At 47.4% G+C, this 21,672-nt stretch overlaps 1 protein-coding gene across 3 annotated transcripts in view; it reads left to right on the forward strand.

Moving 5' to 3' along the window:
• Positions 1 to 385: 385 nt before the first annotated feature.
• The window catches only part of EFCAB14 (EF-hand calcium binding domain 14), a 48,673-nt gene continuing 27,386 nt past the window's right edge, over positions 386 to 21,672 (forward strand). The window contains exons 1-4 of one of the 3 annotated variants that reach the window (XM_077276663.1): positions 386 to 697; positions 14,422 to 14,570; positions 14,735 to 14,880; positions 15,104 to 15,202. In XM_077276663.1, the coding sequence (XP_077132778.1) occupies positions 459 to 697; positions 14,422 to 14,570; positions 14,735 to 14,880; positions 15,104 to 15,202 (633 nt within the window). In that variant the 5' untranslated portion in view covers positions 386 to 458. The remainder of the gene's footprint in view (positions 698 to 14,421; positions 14,571 to 14,734; positions 14,881 to 15,103; positions 15,203 to 21,672) is intronic. The other 2 variants (XM_077276664.1, XM_077276665.1) reach the window with 2 other exon arrangements.

Consider the following 21,672-nt stretch of genomic DNA (forward strand, 5'->3'; position numbering starts at 1 on the left):
TATTTCCTATGGGAAATTTTTTTTTTTAAATGCGATTTAAATAAAATCTACATATCGGATCGACTATAAAAGTCATAGCACACCTGTCCCCACCGAGGCCTTCGAAACGCCGCCTGAACGGGGTCTCTGCGCCGAGCGGTTCGGGCCGCATTAATTGCGGAAAACGCGGAGAAGAAGAAGAATAAAATATAAGAAATCGGATTACAATATGGTGCTTGAACCTAGGAGGTTCAAGCACCATAAATATAAGAAATCGGATTACAATATGGTGCTTGAACCTAGGAGGTTCAAGCACCATAGTAATAATACTAATAAACATGTCGCACTAGCCCCGCCTCCAGTGTGACGCAAACATTTACTCCCGCCCCCGGAGTGACGTAAGGTGAAGACCCCGCCCCCGGAGTGACGTGGCGCCGCAGCCCCCGATCCCGGATGTGAGGAGCGCTCGGCCTGGGTACATGGGCTCCGGCGCTCTGTCCGCCGGGATTCCGGCCGCCCCTGCAGCGAACAAGAAGATGAAGAAACGCAAGGAGCTGAACGCCTTGATCGGCCTGGCCGGAGACGGTGGGAGGAAGAAGGCTAAGAAAGGTTCCGGCCACCGGCTGCTGCGCACCGAGCCCCCGGCTTCAGATTCCGACACCTACACGGAGGAGGACGAGTTCTCTGCCCTGGGGGAGGGCCGCGGCCGCTGCGGGAGGTCGGTAAATATGTCCGGCTGTCGAGTCGTTTGCGGCTGACGGGCGGCCCTGCGGGTTCGGCCGCCTCTGGTGTCTGCTGGGGGTGGTGGTGCCTGCGGGAGGGATCGCGGCTACCTGACCAGAGGGGGCATCTGGAGGGGGCAGGACGTGACCGGAGCTCATCCGCCCGTGAGGAAGAGCGTCCTTCTCAGAGTAGGGCACCGGGAAGACGCCACATCATGAAGAATCATCCCCATTCCAGGCGGAGAGAGATGACCAATATAATTTCCAAATCTTCCAACACGATCAAACACCTTGTTCTTCTATCACATCCACCTTTAATTACAGCCAAAGTTCAGAAGACGTTCCATGATATTTCGGTGCATTATGTGCCTAAAGCGTCTTCACAAATCTTTGTCTCAAAAGGCCCCAAATCAGGTACATGGAAGTGTGGAGACTAAAGCATGGAAATATAGCGCACAACAGACGCTTCTCAAGACTCCGTGGGTGAGCAGAACTCTAGGGGTCTGCATCTCATCAACTGTAGAACGACCGGTTATTTCTAAGCTGCATGTCCCGGTGGACTGATTGATATTGGTACTGGTTATAAGCTACATGTCCCGGTGGACTGATTGATATTGGTACTGGTTATTTCTAAGCTGCATGTCCCGGTGGACTGATTGATATTGGTACTGGTTATTTATAAGCTGCATGTCCCGGTGGACTGATTGATATTGGTACTGGTTATTTATAAGCTGCATGTCCCGGTGGACTGATTGATATTGGTACTGGTTATTTCTAAGCTGCATGTCCCGGTGGACTGATTGATATTGGTACTGGTTATTTATAAGCTGCATGTCCCGGTGGACTGATTGATATTGGTACTGGTTATTTATAAGCTGCATGTCCCGGTGGACTGATTGATATTGGTACTGGTTATTTCTAAGCTGCATGTCCCGGTGGACTGATTGATATTGGTACTGGTTATTTATAAGCTGCATGTCCCGGTGGACTGATTGATATTGGTACTGGTTATTTATAAGCTGCATGTCCCGGTGGACTGATTGATATTGGTACTGGTTATAAGCTACATGTCCCGGTGGACTGATTGATATTGGTACTGGTTATTTCTAAGCTGCATGTCCCGGTGGACTGATTGATATTGGTACTGGTTATTTCTAAGCTGCATGTCCCGGTGGACTGATTGATATTGGTACTGGTTATTTATAAGCTGCATGTCCCGGTGGACTGATTGATATTGGTACTGGTTATTTATAAGCTGCATGTCCCGGTGGACTGATTGATATTGGTACTGGTTATTTATAAGCTGCATGTCCCGGTGGACTGATTGATATTGGTACTGGTTATTTCTAAGCTGCATGTCCCGGTGGACTGATTGATATTGGTACTGGTTATTTCTAAGCTACATGTCCCGGTGGACTGATTTATATTGGTACTGGTTATTTATAAGCTACAAGTCCCGGTGGACTGATTGATATTAGTACTGGTTATTTCTAAGCTGCATGTCCCGGTGGACTGATTGATATTGGTACTGGTTATTTAATAAGCTACATGTCCCGGTGGACTGATTGATATTGGTACTGGTTATAAGCTACATGTCCCGGTGGACTGATTGATATTGGTACTGGTTATTTATAAGCTACATGTCCCGGTGGACTGATTGATATTAGTACTGGTTATTTCTAAGCTGCATGTCCCGGTGGACTGATTGATATTGGTACTGGTTATTTATAAGCTACATGTCCCGGTGGACTGATTTATATTGGTACTGGTTATTTATAAGCTACAAGTCCCGGTGGACTGATTGATATTAGTACTGGTTATTTCTAAGCTGCATGTCCCGGTGGACTGATTGATATTGGTACTGGTTATTTAATAAGCTACATGTCCCGGTGGACTGATTGATATTGGTACTGGTTATTTATAAGCTACATGTCCCGGTGGACTGATTGATATTAGTACTGGTTATTTCTAAGCTGCATGTCCCGGTGGACTGATTGATATTGGTACTGGTTATTTAATAAGCTACATGTCCCGGTGGACTGATTGATATTGGTACTGGTTATAAGCTACATGTCCCGGTGGACTGATTGATATTGGTACTGGTTATTTATAAGCTACATGTCCCGGTGGACTGATTGATATTGGTACTGGTTATAAGCTACATGTCCCGGTGGACTGATTGATATTGGTACTGGTTATTTCTAAGCTGCATGTCCCGGTGGACTGATTTATATTGGTACTGGTTATTTATAAGCTACATGTCCCGGTGGACTGATTGATATTAGTACTGGTTATTTCTAAGCTGCATGTCCCGGTGGACTGATTGATATTGGTACTGGTTATTTATAAGCTACATGTCCCGGTGGACTGATTGATATTGGTACTGGTTATAAGCTACATGTCCCGGTGGACTGATTGATATTGGTACTGGTCATTTCTAAGCTATATGTCCCGGTGGACTGATTGATATTGGTACTGGTTATTTATAAGCTACATGTCCCGGTGGACTGATTGATATTGGTACTGGTTATAAGCTACATGTCCCGGTGGACTGATTGATATTAGTACTGGTTATTTCTAAGCTACATGTCCCGGTGGACTGATTGATATTGGTACTGGTTATTTCTAAGCTACATGTCCCGGTGGACTGATTGATATTGGTACTGGTTATTTCTAAGCTACATGTCCCGGTGGACTGATTGATATTGGTACTGGTTATAAGCTACATGTCCCGGTGGACTGATTGATATTGGTACTGGTTATTTCTAAGCTGCATGTCCCGGTGGACTGATTGATATTGGTACTGGTTATTTATAAGCTGCATGTCTCGGTGGACTGATTGATATTGGTACTGGTTATTTATAAGCTACATGTCCCGGTGGACTGATTGATATTGGTACTGGTTATTTCTAAGCTGCATGTCCCGGTGGACTGATTGATATTGGTACTGGTTATTTATAAGCTACATGTCCCGGTGGACTGATTGATATTGGTACTGGTTATTTATAAGCTACAAGTCCCGGTGGACTGATTTATATTGGTACTGGTTATTTATAAGCTACAAGTCCCGGTGGACTGATTGATATTGGTACTGGTTATTTATAAGCTACAAGTCCCGGTGGACTGATTTATATTGGTACTGGTTATTTATAAGCTACATGTCCCGGTGGACTGATTGATATTGGTACTCGTTATTTCTAAGCTGCATGTCCCGGTGGACTGATTGATATTGGTACTGGTTATTTCTAAGCTGCATGTCCCGGGGAACTGATTGATATTGGTACTGGTTATTTATAAGCTACAAGTCCCGGTGCACTGATTGATATTGGTACTGGTTATTTATAAGCTACATGTCCCGGTGGACTGATTGATATTGGTACTGGTTATAAGCTACATGTCCCGGTGGACTGATTGATATTGGTACTGGTTATTTCTAAGCTGCATGTCCCGGTGGACTGATTGATATTGGTACTGGTTATTTCTAAGCTACATGTCCCGGTGGACTGATTGATATTGGTACTCGTTATTTCTAAGCTGCATGTCCCGGTGGACTGATTGATATTGGTACTGGTTATTTCTAAGCTGCATGTCCCGGGGAACTGATTGATATTGGTACTGGTTATTTATAAGCTACAAGTCCCGGTGCACTGATTGATATTGGTACTGGTTATTTATAAGCTACATGTCCCGGTGGACTGATTGATATTGGTACTGGTTATAAGCTACATGTCCCGGTGGACTGATTGATATTGGTACTGGTTATTTCTAAGCTGCATGTCCCGGTGGACTGATTGATATTGGTACTGGTTATTTCTAAGCTATATGTCCCGGTGGACTGATTGATATTAGTACTGGTTATTTATAAGCTACATGTCCCGGTGGACTGATTGATATTGGTACTGGTTATAAGCTACATGTCCCGGTGGAGTGATTGATATTGGTACTGGTTATTTATAAGCTGCATGTCCCGGTGGACTGATTGATATTAGTACTGGTTATTTCTAAGCTGCAAGTCCCGGTGGACTGATTTATATTGGTACTGGTTATTTATAAGCTACAAGTCCCGGTGGACTGATTGATATTGGTACTGGTTATAAGCTACATGTCCCGGTGGACTGATTGATATTGGTACTGGTTATTTATAAGCTGCAAGTCCCGGTGGACTGATTGATATTGGTACTGGTTATTTCTAAGCTGCAAGTCCCGGGGACTGATTGATATTGGTACTGGTTATTTCTAAGCTGCAAGTCCCGGTGGACTGATTGATATTGGTACTGGTTATTTCTAAGCTGCATGTCCCGGTGGACTGATTGATATTGGTACTGGTTATTTCTAAGCTGCAAGTCCCGGTGGACTGATTGATATTGGTACTGGTTATTTCTAAGCTATATGTCCCGGTGGACTGATTTATATTGGTACTGGTTATTTATAAGCTACATGTCCCGGTGGACTGATTGATATTGGTACTGGTTATTTATAAGCTACAAGTCCCGGTGGACTGATTGATATTGGTACTGGTTATTTATAAGCTACAAGTCCCGGTGGACTGATTGATATTGGTACTGGTTATAAGCTACATGTCCCGGTGGACTGATTGATATTGGTACTGGTTATAAGCTACATGTCCCGGTGGACTGATTGATATTGGTACTGGTTATTTATAAGCTACAAGTCCCGGTGGACTGATTTATATTGGTACTGGTTATTTATAAGCTACATGTCCCGGTGGACTGATTGATATTGGTACTCGTTATTTCTAAGCTGCATGTCCCGGTGGACTGATTGATATTGGTACTGGTTATTTCTAAGCTGCATGTCCCGGTGGACTGATTTATATTGGTACTGGTTATTTATAAGCTACAAGTCCCGGTGGACTGATTGATATTGGTACTGGTTATAAGCTACATGTCCCGGTGGACTGATTGATATTGGTACTGGTTATTTCTAAGCTGCATGTCCCGGTGGACTGATTTATATTGGTACTGGTTATTTATAAGCTACAAGTCCCGGTGGACTGATTGATATTGGTACTGGTTATAAGCTACATGTCCCGGTGGACTGATTGATATTGGTACTGGTTATAAGCTACATGTCCCGGTGGACTGATTGATATTGGTACTGGTTATTTCTAAGCTGCAAGTCCCGGTGGACTGATTGATATTGGTACTGGTTATTTATAAGCTGCATGTCCCGGTGGACTGATTGATATTGGTACTGGTTATTTATAAGCTGCATGTCCCGGTGGACTGATTTATATTGGTACTGGTTATTTATAAGCTGCATGTCCCGGTGGACTGATTTATATTGGTACTCTTTATTTATAAGGCTACTTTCACATTTCCGTCGGTACTCGCCCGTCACAAAGCGTCGGCGCGATGTACCGACGGAAGTTTGTCCTTTCACATTTCCGTCTAGTCCCGGGGAGGAAAGAGAGTGAGTGCGAGATTTCCTGCTGGGCATGCGCAGTCAGAAACACTGGATACAACATACAGAAAAACGTTCCCTTGAACGTTTTTTTGTGAAAGACGGGCTGTCACATTTTGCAGGATCCAGTGCACGATGGACGAAACGTGTGTCCATCCGTCGTGATACGTCGCTAATACAAGTCTATGGGAAAATGCAGGATCCAGCATTTTAAAAAATCGACGTATTGCGACGGCAGAGGAAAGACGGAAATGTGAAAGTAGCCTTGGGCTACTTTCACACTAGCGTTAACTGCAATACGTCGTTTTGCCGAAAAAAACGCATCCTGCAAAAGTGCTTGCAGGATGCCTTTTTTCAGCATTGACTAACATTAGCGACGCATTTGCGACGCATTGCCACACGTCGCGACGGTTGCGCCGTGTTGTGGCGGACAGTCGGGACCAAAAAACGTTACATGTAACGTTTTTTGCTCCCGACGGTCCGCTTTTTCCGACCGCGCATGCGCGGCTGGAACTCCGCCCCCACCTCCCCGCACTTCCCCGCACCTCACAATGGGGCAGCTGATGCGCTGGAAAAATGCATCCGCTGCACCTGTTGTGCGGCGGAGACAACGTTAGCGTCGGTGACCTCGGCCCGACGCACTGCGACGGACCGAGCCCGACGCTAGTGTGAAAGAAGCCTTAGGCTGCTTTCACACTAGCGTCGGTACGGGGCCGTCGCGCTGCGTCGGCCTGATGTACCGACGCATACTGTGAAGAAAATGCCCGACATTGGCAGTGGAAGCAGTCTTCAGACGCTTCCGCTGCTTCATTGTAAGGTCCGGGGAGGAGGGGGCGGAGTTTCGGCCGCGCATGCGCTGTCGAAAATGGCGGTCCCGACGCACAAAAAAAGTTACATGTAACTTTTTTTGTGGCGGCGGTTTGCGCCAAAACACAACGCAATCGTCGCGCGACGGTTGCGACGTGTGGCACTGCGTCGCAATGCGTCGGTAATGTTAGTCTAAACGACGCATTGCGACGTCCAGCCAAAAACGCTAGTGTGAAAGTAGCCTAAGCTACATGTCCCGGTGGACTGATTTATGTTGGTGAGAGCGGAGTGTGTACTTTGGAACACATCAAAACCGCAGAAAAATCTCTTAAGAGAAGGTGAATGCCATTGCCAAACTTAAACCTCTGGAAGACTCTTTCGGGATCGTCCCCTCAGCAGTGGCATCTCCTACTTGTCAAGAGGATTGTATGTGGGCAACCTAGCCCTTTATCAGTAGGGGTACTGTGTTTTTTCTGTTTGCGCTTCCTATGCCCCCATGTAATATGGCTGTGAGAACGCTGTGCGCTGACTGTGTGGGTCATCGGACTGTGACCTTGGTCACGCGTCGGTGACGTAATTCCAGTTGCAGGCGGGACAGTGTACCGGAAGCCTGGGCCTGCAGTGGTGCCAGATAATATGGCACTTCTGATTTGTAATTAATTACAGCTGTTCTCGCCATATATAATGCATCTCCTTCCACCTCACTCCCTGACGAAGCAGCAGCGAAACATGCTCTGTAGCAGGTGGAGGGGGCTGTGTTGTGCCTATGGTCAGTATCTGGTTTTGATATTGTTTACTTATTTTTACATTAACTCATGATCCGATTGATTAGTTGATCCATAATTGGTTAGGCATGCATTCTCCATACATTAATTCGTATGCGCAGGCTATTTACTCTGTGGGTGTGCATGCCTATGTTGATACTATTCTTATGCACTGTGTATATATATTTTACTCTGTCGCCTCATTGGGGGACACAGGACCATGGGTGTTATGCTGCTGTCCACTAGGAGGCGACACTATGCATAATCTGAAAAAAGATTAACCGTGGCTCCTCCTCTGCAGTATACACCCCTGGACGGTGTCAGCCTTCTCCAGTTTTTGTTTAGTGTCGCATAGGAGGCACACCTAAAAAATTTTTTTTTGCTCCGCTTTTTCCAACGGAATTACAGATGAAGAAAAGTGGGTCTCCTGTGAGACTCCCGGCATGGCTCCTTCCTCGGCCCCCTATTACGGGGTGCCCGGTTGAAGTCGAGATGGCCGTTCCCCATGTCGCTCCTTCCCCAGTCCCTCGGGTGCTGGTTCGAAGTCGAGACCCCTTTCCTTCCCCAATTCCTTTTGGTTTCTGGGTTGAGGTCGAGGCGAGGATAAAGCCCCCTGATGGTGGCAGCTGCACCCTCCCTAATCCCCCTTTGGGGGCATTAGGTTGAGACGCCTCAGGTAGGGCCTGTACAGGCAGCACTCTGCAGCTCCCAGCAGCATGGGCCAGCACAATGCGCCTGCATCCAGGGACCCCAGCCCAGCTGCAGGCTCCTGTCAGGGCCGGGGGCGTACAGGCAGGGATGGCACATCTGAGACACAGGGCTCCCTGCACCCCTGTCTCTGCGGCAGCACCAGCTCTACAGTGCCTCAGGGGGACCCCTCACCGGGCCCTCCCTTCCGCTTATAGCCCCACCGCTATCCTGCCTTTAAATCCGGGGGGGGGGTGTCTGGTTCAGATCCGACCCCCTCCCGGACTTTCGCGCCAGCCTGGAGCCTTTCTGGGCATCAGGCATCTAATTTAGGCCACGGCTTCTGCCTAGCTGAAGCCGCCGCCTCCCCTCCGCACCCTCCCCCCTGGCCCGCCGCCAGGATGATAAATATGACACTTCACAGTGTCAGAGTGGGCGGATCGAGACAGAGCACGTTTTTTACACAGCTCTGCCGCCCTTTTTCAGCTCTCCGCCCCCTTCTTCCCCTTCCTCTTCTTCTCGGCGGCCATTTCTGCTGCAGGCCAAGGATTAACCCTGCATCTCCCGGTCAGCAGGACACAGGCCAGCCAGTCTCCGGAGGGCACAGGACTGTGGATCTTCGGCACTGGACCTATGGGCAAACTGGTGGGGTAAGATCACAGCTGTTTTTTTTTTGTTTTGTTTTTTTTTTTTGTTTTTTTTTTTTAACCTCGGCTGTGAATCCATATTCCCTATAAGGCTCCCCTATAGGGTCCTCTGCATAGCCAGCCCTTCTGCACTCTGTGCACTATGCCGGCCTCAAGGTCCAAGAGAACCAGGCAGGACTGTTATTATGCATTCTGCACAGCCTGCAGGACCACTCTCCCCAGTGGCAGCACGTACCCGCACTGCCAGGACTTCATCCAGACTACTGTGTCAGAGCCCCAAGGAGCCCCTGCCAATGCTTCGGTGTCTAATGCTAAGCCGGAATGGGTCACTTAGATGTCGTAATCTATGACGCAGTCTATAGATAACCGAAGCTCCACATTGCTTCAGGCTCTGCAGAGTCATGCCTCGGCTATGACCGTTACCCAGCAAAGGGAGAGCTAGACTCAGGAACAGGACGACCCTGGCACATCCACGTCTAGGTCAGGACGCAAGCGGACCTATAGGTCAAGTCCGTCTGCATCATCCCATAGTACACGGTCATCCCCTTCTAGGGAGAGACACTGTAGTTCCAGGTCATCTAGACCGTCCCCTTCCAGGGGCAGACAATGCAGATCTCCGCAATCCCCGACCAGAGGAGGCCTCTGCCCCAACTCACCCAGCAGGGGACGCCTCAGTGATACACAGGATTCGGAAGGCATCTGTGACTCCGACTCAGACAAGGAAACGGAGGGGTCCCTGATCCCAATCCCCCCCTAGCAATACAGCTCTAGTTGAGGACATAATCTTGTCCATCCATCGGGTGCTGGACATTTCTAATCTGCCACCAGAGGCCCCAGAACACAAGATTTGCTAATCGCAAATATCTGAAGGCGAGGTACCCCTTCCCGCAGAAGGACACCAAGGAATGGACAGATCCACCCGAAGTGGACCCCCCAGTCTCGAGGCTAGCAGCACATACCCTCCTTTCACTGCCAGATAGCTCAACCCTCAGGGATGCAGCAGACCGGCAGGTAGAACGCATGGCTCGTTCAATTTTTGAGGCTGCAGGGGCATCCTTGGCTCCCGCGATCGCTTTAGTTTGGGCTGCCAAGGCCATTCTGGCCTGGGCCAAAAATTCGGTTCAAATAGCAGTTGTAGCAGATTACATGCTTCATGCAGCTCTGGATTCAGCAAGGGGTGTAGCAGGGATAGCATCAAACGCCATCACAATTCGGCGTATCCTCTGGCTGCGAGAATGGAAAGCGGACGCAGCCTCAAAGAAGTCCTCCCCTACCTTAGTGGACGACTTTTCGTTGAACAGTTGGACGCGATGATATCCAACGCCACCGGGGGTAAGAGTACCTCTCTTCCCCAACTGAAACCTAAACGCACTTACAAGAAGCGTAACCAAACTCGATTCCGATCCTTTCAGGACTCCTCGGGCTGGTCCGTCTCGCGTCCAGCACAAAATCGTAACCGTTCCCCACGCAGGGACAACTCACGATTGACGCAAAGGTCGGACAAGACCTGGCAGTCAAAAGCAGGCCAGTCTAAGCCCAGAGGAGGAAAATCTCAGACTTTCTCCTCATCATGACTCACGGAAGGGAACTAGTGTCTTTCGGATACAAGATAGAGTTCACCTCCAACCCACTGGATCTATTCTTCCTCTCTGTCCCCCCAAAACCACCATCCAAGCCTCGTGCCTTCCACCAAGCGGTCTCCTCGCTTTTTTCAAGCAGGAGTCATAGTTCCGGTCCCCACGGCAGAGTGCTTCCGAGGGTTCTACTCCAATCTATTCGTAGTTCCCAAGAAAGGTGGCAGCGTACGACCCATACTGGCCCTAAAACAGCTCAACCAATATGTACGGGTCCGTCATATGTTTTTTTTTGGACTTCCGCATGGAGTCCTTTCGTTCCATCATTGTGTCTATGGAGAAGGGAGAATATCTCGCCTCCATAGACATACAAGACGCATACCTGCAATATACCTACTGCACCCGCCCATCAGAGATTTCTCAGGTTCGCAATCGACCAGGACCACTACCAGTTCGTGGCTCTCCCGTTCGGACTCGCCACGGCTCCCAGGGTGTATACCAAAGTCATGGCAGCCACCATGGACGTCCTGCACTCAAGGCATAGTAGTCGTTCCATACCTGGACGATCTACTCATCAAGGCTCCCACCTTCAAGGACTGCGAGCTCAGCGTCTCAATCACAACCGACACTCTGAGTCGCATGGGCTGGTTAGTCATCCTACAAAAATTTATCATCAACCCCGAGTCAGTCTCTAACCTTCCTGGGAATGCTATTCAACGCCTCCTGGGGTCTAGTGCTCCTTCCCAAAGACAAGGCACTGGCTCTCCGCCTAGGAGTTCGCACCCTCCTCCGCAAACCCCCTCAGTCTCTCCGGTTTGCCATGAGAGTCCTCGGCAGGATGGGGGCAGCAATAGAAGCGGTCCCATTTGCCCAGTTTCACCTCAGGCCTCTCCAACTAGCCATTCTCAAGTCCTGGGACAGGAATCCCTTTTCTCTCGACAGGGAGTTACAGCTGATGTCAACCAGGAGGTCCCTACACTGGTGGCTCAAGCCAACCTCGATAGCAAAGGGGAAATCCTTTCTCACAGGTCAATGGAGGGTTCTGACCACCGATGCGAGCCTGACGGGTTGGGGTGCGGTACACCTACGGCACAGGGCAAGTGGTCTCCAGTGGAAGCGACCATGCCCATCAACAACCTGGAAATTCGTGCCATCCTCCTGGCATTGAGGGCCTTCCATCACTTACTGGCAGCCTCTCACATCAGAATACAGTCGGACAATGCCACGGCCGTGGCATATGTGAATCACCAAGAGGGACCCGCAGTACCCAGGCAATGCGAGAAGTGTCACACATCCTCTACTGGGCGGAGGACACAGGTTCGGTTCTCTCGGCGGTCCACATTCCGGGTGTGGACAACTGGGAAGCAGACTTCCTCAGCCGACAAGGAATAGACTCGGGAAAGTGGTCTCTCCATCCCGAAATTTTTCGCCAGATCTGCCATCGCTGGGGACTCCGGATGTGGACCTAATGGCATCCCACTTCAATGCCAACTTCTCCAACTTCATGGCCGGAACACACGATCCGCAGTCGCTCGGAGCAGACGCTCTGGTTCAGGACTGGACCCAGTTCCAGCTTCTGTACATTTTTTCACCTCTCCCCCTGATATCCAGAGTGGTGAGGAAGATCAAGCAAGAGAGCGTTCCAACCATCCTAATCGCACCGGACTGGCCCAGATGTACACGGTACGCCAACATCGTGCAACTTACAGCAGACGCCCCCTGGTGCCTCCCCGACCGTCCGGATCTTCTATCACAAGGCCCGTTCTACCACCAGGACTCAGGGGCCCTCAACTTGACGGCGTGGCCCTTGAAACCTGGGTTCTAACCCAGGCAGGGCTCTCGCCAGACGTCATTAGGACCATGATCAGGGCACGGAAGCCAGCCAAGATCTATTACCGTACCTGGAAAGCTTTCTTTACCTGGTGCGAATCTCGTGGCCAGACCCCATTCCCTTATTCCCTCCCCAAACTACTTGGTTTTCTCCAATAGGATCTGGAAGCCAGGCTGTCCTTGGACTCGCTTAAGAGCCAGGTGTCAGCCCTCTCAGTGCTTTTTCAAAGGCGCATTGCTACCAAGTCGCAAGTATGGACATTCCTTCAGGGGGTTTCCCGATTGGTTCCCCCCTACAGACGACCACTAGAAACGTGGGACCTCAACCTGGTCCTGACAGCATTGCAGGAACCACCCTTCGAACCCCTTAAAGAGGTCCCGCTCCGCCTGCTATCCCAGAAGGTGTTTTTTCCTGGTGGCAATCACCTCGCTACGCAGGTTGTCTGAACTGACAGTACTCTCCTGCCGACGGCCCTTTCTGGCTTTTCACCAGGACAAGGTAGTCCTCCGTACGGTCCCATCCTTCCTTCCGAAGGTTGTGTCCAACTTCCACCTCAATGAGGAAATTTCTCTGCCTTCCCTTTGTCTGGTTCCGGTTCATAGAGTGGAGGAGGCTCTGCATACGCTTGACCTTGTCAGGGCATTGCGTATATATGTGTCTAGGACTGTGTCCTTCCGGAAGTCTGATTCTCTTTTCCTTCTTCCGGAAGGTGGCCGCAAGGGTCTGCTAGCTTCCAAAGCTACCCTTGCCAGGTGGATCAAATCCACCATACAAGAGGCCTACCGCCTTAAAAATTCTCCTCTTCCAGCCGGTATTACGGCACACTCTACACGGGCGGTAGGGGCCTCCTGGGCCATTCGACACCAGGCTTCGGCCCAACAAGTGTGTAAGGCGGCCACTTGGACTAGCCTACACACGTTTACTAAACACTACAGAGTTCATACCCAGTCCTCAGCGGACGCGAGCCTAGGTAGACGGGTTCTGCAGGCGGCGGTGCCCCAAGTTTAGGGGCCTGTCTGCACAATATTCGTCCATTGCTTCCCACCCAGGGACTGCTTTGGGATGTCCCATGGTCCTGTGTCCCCCAATGAGGCGACAGAGTAAAGGAGATTTTTATGTACTCACCGTAAAATCTTTCTCTTGGCCTCTAGTTGGGGGACACAGCTACCACCCTGTTGCCCTTTCCGGGCCGTTGTTACTGTTGAGTTCTAATATTGTTTTCTTGAGCTCGTACATAGTTGCCTTCTTATAGGCATGGTTGTTATTCATGTTACGTTCCTCCTAATGCTTTTTCACAAAACTGGAGAAGGCTGACGCCGTCCAGGGGTGTATACTGCAGAGGAGGAGCCATGGTTAATCTTTTTCAGAATATGCATAGTTTCCCCTCCTAGTGGACAGCAGCATAACACCCATGGTCCTATGTCCCCCAATTAGAGGCTAAGAGAGATTTTACAGTGAGTACACAAAAATATCCTTTTTTCTAATTAATGTAATTTAGTCAATATTCATTATTTATATGCACTTCCTTGAGAAATTCATGAATGTTATGATATATACTCCTTCTATCAAATCATTGTATTATTTTGAATTTATTTATAAATCCAGTATAAGCACTTTATTGTAATTTATTAGTAGGGTTAGTTGTTGGTGGCTATTACTAGGCACTGATCAATTGTTTTCTTATTCATATTACTTTCTACTAAGTGCACACTCATCCCCCTCCCTACATACATTTTTTTAAAATCCTTTTCCACCCCCATTTTTTCCTTGCTAACTTTATCATGTCTGTTTTGTGTCTCTTTTTTAAATTGTTTAATAAAGGTGACAAATATGTTACAATTCTATTTTGTGCCCAATTTTGGGATATAGTTGTTTAGGTTTATATATGCGGGCATTTCCTTAGGCTTCTATAAATTGGCGTTTTTTTCATCTTGTGCAGGTGTGAGCAGTCTATATTAGAGCCTTCTATCTTTCCTGTTCTCCCAGGTGGAGCGTTCTCCGATGCTGCCGGCTGTGCTACCCGCTCTGCGGCTTCATCGTGCTGGCAGCGTGTGTGGTGACGTGTATCGGCCTTGTCTGGATGCAAGTCGTTCTGAAGGAGAACATAGATGCCCTTAGAGAACAGTTCAAAGCAAGTAAGAAAGTGTCAGCCTGGCATGTTCCCCATCAGGAGCAGGAACTTAACCCTTTCACATCCGGATGGTAACTATTAGATCCCTGGCAGTGGAAGGGTTAAAATTAACCCAAGCTGACATCTGTGTGAGATGAGGACCCTATGATTATGACCTCCTTTTCACAGTGGAATCCACTCAGCGGAGCTCAGGCCAAGAGATCCCCAAGATCAATGAAGACTTAATGGTGAAACAGAGGCGCCTCGAGGAAATAGAGAGTGGAGACAAGGGGTTAAATAGACTGTGGGCAAACATAACGGAGGTGAATAAGCAGGTGAGTGGTGATCGTGGGCACGAGACTACCCTCATTACAATAGACCTGACGCCCCTACTGCTGAGAACCAGGAAGGATGGAGAAGAGTAGATCTGATTTCTCTTGCAGCACAGTGTCCTCTACACCGCTGCAGCTCGGCTGTTGTCCAATCGGTTACCGTGCTCTATACTGTTCCTTGTATGCTCAGATTAATGTATTCTTTTGTTTTGCCATTTTCTTGCAGATTGCACTTCTGACCACCGCTGTCACTCAGCTGAAAATTAGTCTTAAGTCTGCGTCTAATATGATCAACCTGCCTAAAACAATGGAGGAGCTGCAGAAGGTATGAACTGGCCCGGACCCCATACTCCTCATATCTCTTCCCAGCTACACATTGGTCTCTGCAATCTTGTGTTGTGTTGGTCTCCCACCTACAGTGGGTACAGAAAGTATTCAGACCTCTTGAAATTTTTCACTCTTTGCTTCATTGCAGCCATTTGCTAAATTCAAAAAAGTTCACTTTTTTTCTCATTAATGTTACTCGCTGCACCCCATGTTGACTGAAAAAAACAAACGTAGAAATTTTTTGCAAATTTATTAAAAAAGAAAAACTGAAATCTCACATGGTCATAAGTATTCAGACCCTTTGCTCAGTATTGAGGAGAAGCACCTTTTGAGCTAGTACAGCCATGAGTCGTCTTGAGAATGATGCAACAAGTTTTTCACCCCTGGATTTGGGGATCCTCTACCATTCTTCCTTGCAGATCCTCTCCTGTTCCGTCAGGTTGGATGGTGAACGTTGGTGGGCAGCCATTTTCAGTTCTCTCCAGAGATGCTCAATTGGGTTTAGATAATTAGTAAAACACACCAATGTTGACAGGGTCTCATAAAATAATTATTATAATAAAATAGACTATATAAAAATTTAATAAAAAATACCCGGAAAAACACCCAGTGTGTTAATAGCGTAGTGAGACACTACATTTAACTAGAGAACTCGTGCTCATCACATAGCAAGGTCAAGAAAGTAATCACAACAGGGACTGTAATTATATGAATATCCATTTATTAGGTACCAATTATTAAAATATACCATACAATATTAAAATCAAGAATAATTGAATATATGTGTATATGATATACTAGTGCCCATAACTATCTGGCTGCCATAATAAATAATATATCACTATCCATAAGGTCATTAAAAACCGCCCAATATAAAAAACAATGAAATAAAAATGTTTTTGTATATAAAAATGTGCCACGATGTGCATAATACAACATAGGATGGACAAGCAAAAAATCAAGTGATAGTGCAATAGATATTAGGTGCAAACCAATGCAAAAAAGTGCTTAAAGTGTTAATTAATAGGTTCTGTAGAAAGACACTTACTTCAAATATATATAGGTAAATAAATATGGACCGCCAGTAGAATATAGGGCACCCCGACGCGCGTTTCAGACGCACTGTTCCTTCGTCAGGGGGTGTTGACGAAGGAACAGTGCGTCCGAAACGCGCGTCGGGGTGCCCTATATTCTACTGGCGGTCCATATTTACCTATATATATTTGATGTAAGTGTCTTTCTACAGAACCTATTAATTAACACTTTAAGCACTTTTTTGCATTGGTTTGCACCTAATATCTATTGCACTATCACTTGATTTTTTGCTTGTCCATCCTATGTTGTATTATGCACATCGTGGCACATTTTTATATACAATACATTTTTATTTAATTGTTTTTTATATTGGGCGGTTTTTAATGACCTTATGGATAGTGATATATTATTTATTATGGCAGCCAGATAGTTATGGGCACTAGTATATCATATACACATATATTCAATTATTCTTGATTTTAATATTGTATGGTATATTTTAATAATTGGTACCTAATAAACGGATATTCATATAATTACAGTCCCTGTTGTGATTACTTTCTTAACCTTGCTATGTGATGAGCACGAGTTCTTCAATTGGGTTTAGGTCGGGGCTCTGGCTGGGCCAGTAAAGAATGGTCACAGCTGTGTTCTTAGGGTCATTGTCTTGTTGGAAGGTGAGCCTTCAGCCACCTCTGAGGTCCAGAACACTCTGGAAGAGGTTTTCATCCTGGATATTTCTATACTTGGCCGCATTCATGTTTCCTTCAATGGCAACTAGTCGTCCTGTCCCTGCAGCTGAAAAACACCCCATAGCATGATGCTGCCACCACCATGTTTCACTGTTGGGATTGTATTGGGCAGGTGATGAGCAGTGCCTGGTTTTCTCCACGCATACCGCTTAGAATTATCACCAAAATAGTCTATCTTCATCTGATCAGACCAGAGAATCTTGTTTACCATAGTCTGGGGGTCCTTCATGTGTTTTTTTTAGCAAACTCTAATCAGGCTTTCATATGTCTTACGCTGAGGAGAGGCTTCCGTCGGGCCACTCTGCCATAAAGGCTCGACTGGTGGAGGCTGCAGTGATAGCTGACTTTGTGAAACTTTCTCCCATCCCCCTACTACATCTCTGGAGCTCAGCCACAGTGATCTTGGGGTTCTTTACCTCTCCCCAAGGTTCTTCTCCCACGATTGCTCATTCTGGCTGGACGACCAGGTCTAGGAAGACTTCTGATGGTCCCAAACTTCTTCCATTTAAGGATTATGGAGGCCACTGTGCTCTTAAGAACCTTAGGGTTAGGGTACTGCAGAAATTCTGTTGTAACCTTGGCCAAATCTGTGCCTTGCCACAATTGTCTCTGAGCTCCTTGGCCAGTTCCTTTGACCTCATGATTCTCCTTTGGTCTGACATGCACTGAGATCTGAGAGGTCTTAAATAGACAGGCATGTGCCTTTCCAAATCAAGCCCTATCAGTTTAATTAAGACAATAAACATGGAAAAGCGCAGCATGAGAAGCACCAGGTGGTTTGATTGGGATGTTTCAATGGAAAGTGGGGAGATTAGCCTCTCACCTGGAAAGGTTGTGCACCCCTGCACAACTCCGGTAGTGGATGTCTCCGTGTACTCCTGCTCTGTTCCTCCGGGACCGCTCCTTTGCTGTGCTTCCAGGTCTGGTCACGTGGGCCCAGGATCCAGTCACGTCATGCCACTGCACAGGATGTGACGTCACTTCAGGTCCTTTGCCTGGAGATAAACTCTGTGGCCCCAAGCTGCTCCAGCCACAATTCCTCAAGGGGAATGTAAAAGTTTTTTTTGGAAAAAATGTGGTCAATTTAAGGAGCGCTATGGCTGTAGAGCACACTGCACTAGATTAGTGGTAAACAAACCTTTTATTGAACCACTATGCATTTCGGCAGCGGACTGCTACCTTCCTCAGGTGGATTTATAGACAGGGTAGGAAGTGATACATTAAATAGGGGTAGTGACCAATAGGATGGAAGCATTCAATGATGTCGATTTAACCCTTTGTATACAAGCGGTCAGCTGTCAGAATTGCCGCAATAAAACCAAGAAAAAAAATCAATAGTCAAAACTTTATCAATTAATAGTGATATAAAATGTACAATATATAGATGTAAAACTATAGCAATATCATGATAAAATATAAAATTTGACCTAAAGATAATATATTTCAAAGTGATTGAACCACCTAATCACCTGCAAAACGTTTACAAAATCTTTCATACACAATCTAAAAATACTAATAACAGATTATACTGTAGCATATACAATTCTTATTTAAAAACTGTAAGGCTATGTGCACACTCTGCGGCGTGCTCTGCGGGTTCTCCCGCAGCGGAATTGATAAATCTGCAGGGCAAAACCACTGCGGTTATCCCTGCAGATTTATTTCGGTTTGTTCCGCGGTTTCCGCTGCGGGATTACTCCTATACTATTGATGCTGCATATGCAGCATCAATAGTAATGTTAAAAATAATAAAAATTGGTTATACTCACCCTCTGACGTCCCGATCTCCTCGGCGCTGCACGCGGCGCTCCGGTTCCAAAGATGCTGTGCCGAGAAGGACCTTGGTGACGTCACGGTCATGTGACCGCGGCGTCATCACGGTCATGTGACCGCGACGTCACCGCAGGTCCTGCTCGCACAGCAACTGAGACCGGACAGCCGCGTGCAGCGCTGAGAGGTGAGTATAGCATCATTTTTTATTTTTATTCTTTTTTTTACACTATTCATGCTTCCCAGGGCCCGGAGGAGAGTCTCCTCTCCTCCACCCCGGGTAGCAACCGCACATTATCCGCTTACTTCCCGCATCGTGGGCACAGCCCCATGCGGGAAGTAAGCGGAACAATGCATTTCTATGGGTGCAGAATCGCAGCGATTCTGCACAAAGAAGTGACATGCTGCGGGTTGTAAACCGCTGCGTTTCTGCGCAGTTTTTCCCGCAGCATGTGCACTGCGGTTTGCGGTTTCCATAGGGTTTACATGTTAATGTAAACACAATGGAAACTGCTGCGGACCCGCAGCATCAAAATCACCGCGGATCTGCGGTAAAAACCGCAAAGTGTGAACATGGCCTAAGAACACAAACAAATATGAATTGATCCCTTTTTCTTTATTAACCCCTTAAGCCCCGAGGGTGGTTTGCACGTTAATGACCGGGCCAACTTTTACAATTCTGACCACTGTCCCTTTATGAGGTTATAACTCTGGAACGCTTCAACGGATCTTGGCGATTCTGACATTGTTTTCTCGTGACATATTGTACTTCATGATAGTGGTAAAATTTCTTTGATATTACCTGCGTTTATGTGTGAAAAAAATGGAAATTTGGCGAAAAGTTTGAACATTTTGCAATTTTCCAACTTTGAATTTTTATGCCCTTAAATCACAGAGATATGTCACGCAAAATACTTAAGTAACATTTCCCACATGTCTACTTTACATCAGCACAATTTTGGAAACAAATTTTTTTTTTTTTGTTAGGAAGTTATAAGGGTTAAAAGTTGACCAGCAATTTCTCATTTTTACAACAAAATTTACAAAACCATTTTTTTTAGGGACCACCTCACATTTGAAGTCACATTTAGGGGTCTATATAGCAAAAAATACCCAAAAGTGTAACCATTCTAAAAACTACACCCCTCAAGCTGATCAAAACCACATTCAAGAAGTTTATTAACCCTTCTGGTGCTTCATGAGAGCTAAAGCAATGTTGAAGGAAAAAATGAAAATTTTACTTTTTAGTCATGAAAACGATATTTTAGCAACAATTTTTTTATTTTCCCAAAGGTAACAGGAGAAATTGGACTGCAAAAGTTGTTGTCCAATTTGTCCTGAGTACGCTGATACCCCATATGTAGGGGGCGACCACTGTTTGTGCGTATGGCAGGGCTCAGAAGGGAAGGAGCGCCATTTGACTTTTTCAAGCTAAAATTAGCTGGAATTGAGATCGGACGCCATGTCGCTTTTGGTGAGCCCCTGATGTGCCTAAACAGTGGAAACCCCCCACAAGTGACCCCATTTTGGAAACTAGACCCCCTAAGGAACTTATCTAGATGTGTGGTGAGCACTTTTATCCCCAAGTGCTTCACAGAAGTTTATACCGCCCATGCGTGAAAATAAAAAAACGTATTTTTCTCTGTCGCCCATGACGGCACCACGGAGAGAGGGGATCCGCCCACCAAGGACAGGAAACCTACAGATAAAAAGGCGGTACCACTCTCCCGCATCAGTTGGTTTCCTGTCCTTGATGGGAGACCTACGGTCTTACCAGAAGAAGAATCGACGTGGGATTCCGGGGCCAATCAGTCCGACTCAGGCAGCTGGGGTCCCTCTGCCTCGGCTGGTGTGGTCACCCGAAGCGCCACCGCTGGGGCTAGTGGGCCTCTAGGGTGTGCGGGGGAGGTGACATGGAGTACGCGGTCACCTCCCGGGTAAGATGCAGCAGCGCAACATCCAGGGGGGTCCCTCTGTGGTTGCGGGATTAGTGGCAGCCCTCCCTGAAAAAGCGTCAGCCTGCACACTGCATTGCCACCCGGCGTGCAGAGCCGAGCCCGGCGGGCTGCTCCAATGTGCTTTTCGGGCGCCATCTTGGCCCTACAGCGCATGTCTGAGACTCGCAAGTCTCATGATAGCTCGGTGAGCTCTGGAGATGCGCAGGTGCCGGTGGGGGCGCAGGCGCCCGTGGTGATGATCGGCGCAGAGGCCGGCGATGGGCGCATCTGCGCAGGCGCTGGCGGCTCGTCTGCGCTAGCGATTGGCGCTCGGCGCTGCGCAGGCACAAATTTAAAAAAAAATCGGGAATCTCCCGCATAAGAAGGGAGCTGTTCCAGCTACCCTGAGGCACCGCAGCGTCATCCGCAGCACAAGCCTCAAGCAGCAGAAGCACGAGCTTCAAGCCACAGCGCGTGCCTCAAGTCGCAGCACCAGCCGCCACAGCAGCAGAGCAACTGCAGCACCAGCCGCAGCACCAACTGCAGTATGAGTGACCCGGCATCACCCTTGCCAGAATCACCACCACCACCAGTATCGCCGCAGCAGCAGCAAAAACGGCGACAACAGAAAGGACACCAGGGCATCCCCAACCGGTATTTATGGGTCCTTGAGGTGGTAAGTGATCTTCGTGAAAGTCAGAGGCAGTAAGGTTATTATTTGTCTCTTTTATAGGGGAAGAAAAGCTTAGGAAAATCTAAGCATAGAATCTGTGCCCTTTGTAGAGAAGATCTTCCATCTACCTGGGAAAAGAGACCATGTAATACATGCATACAGCAAACAGTATCTGAAAGTCTTCCAGGGTTCGCAGCAGATCTAAAATCCCTGATCAAGGATCAGGTAGAAGACACCTTTAGATCCCTAAAAAAGGGAAAAAAACGGAGGAAGACCAGACACAGGTCCCCGTCTCCGGCAT

The sequence above is a fragment of the Ranitomeya variabilis genome, chromosome 8 (genome assembly GCF_051348905.1).
Source record: "Ranitomeya variabilis isolate aRanVar5 chromosome 8, aRanVar5.hap1, whole genome shotgun sequence".
Taxonomy (NCBI): domain Eukaryota; kingdom Metazoa; phylum Chordata; class Amphibia; order Anura; family Dendrobatidae; genus Ranitomeya; species Ranitomeya variabilis.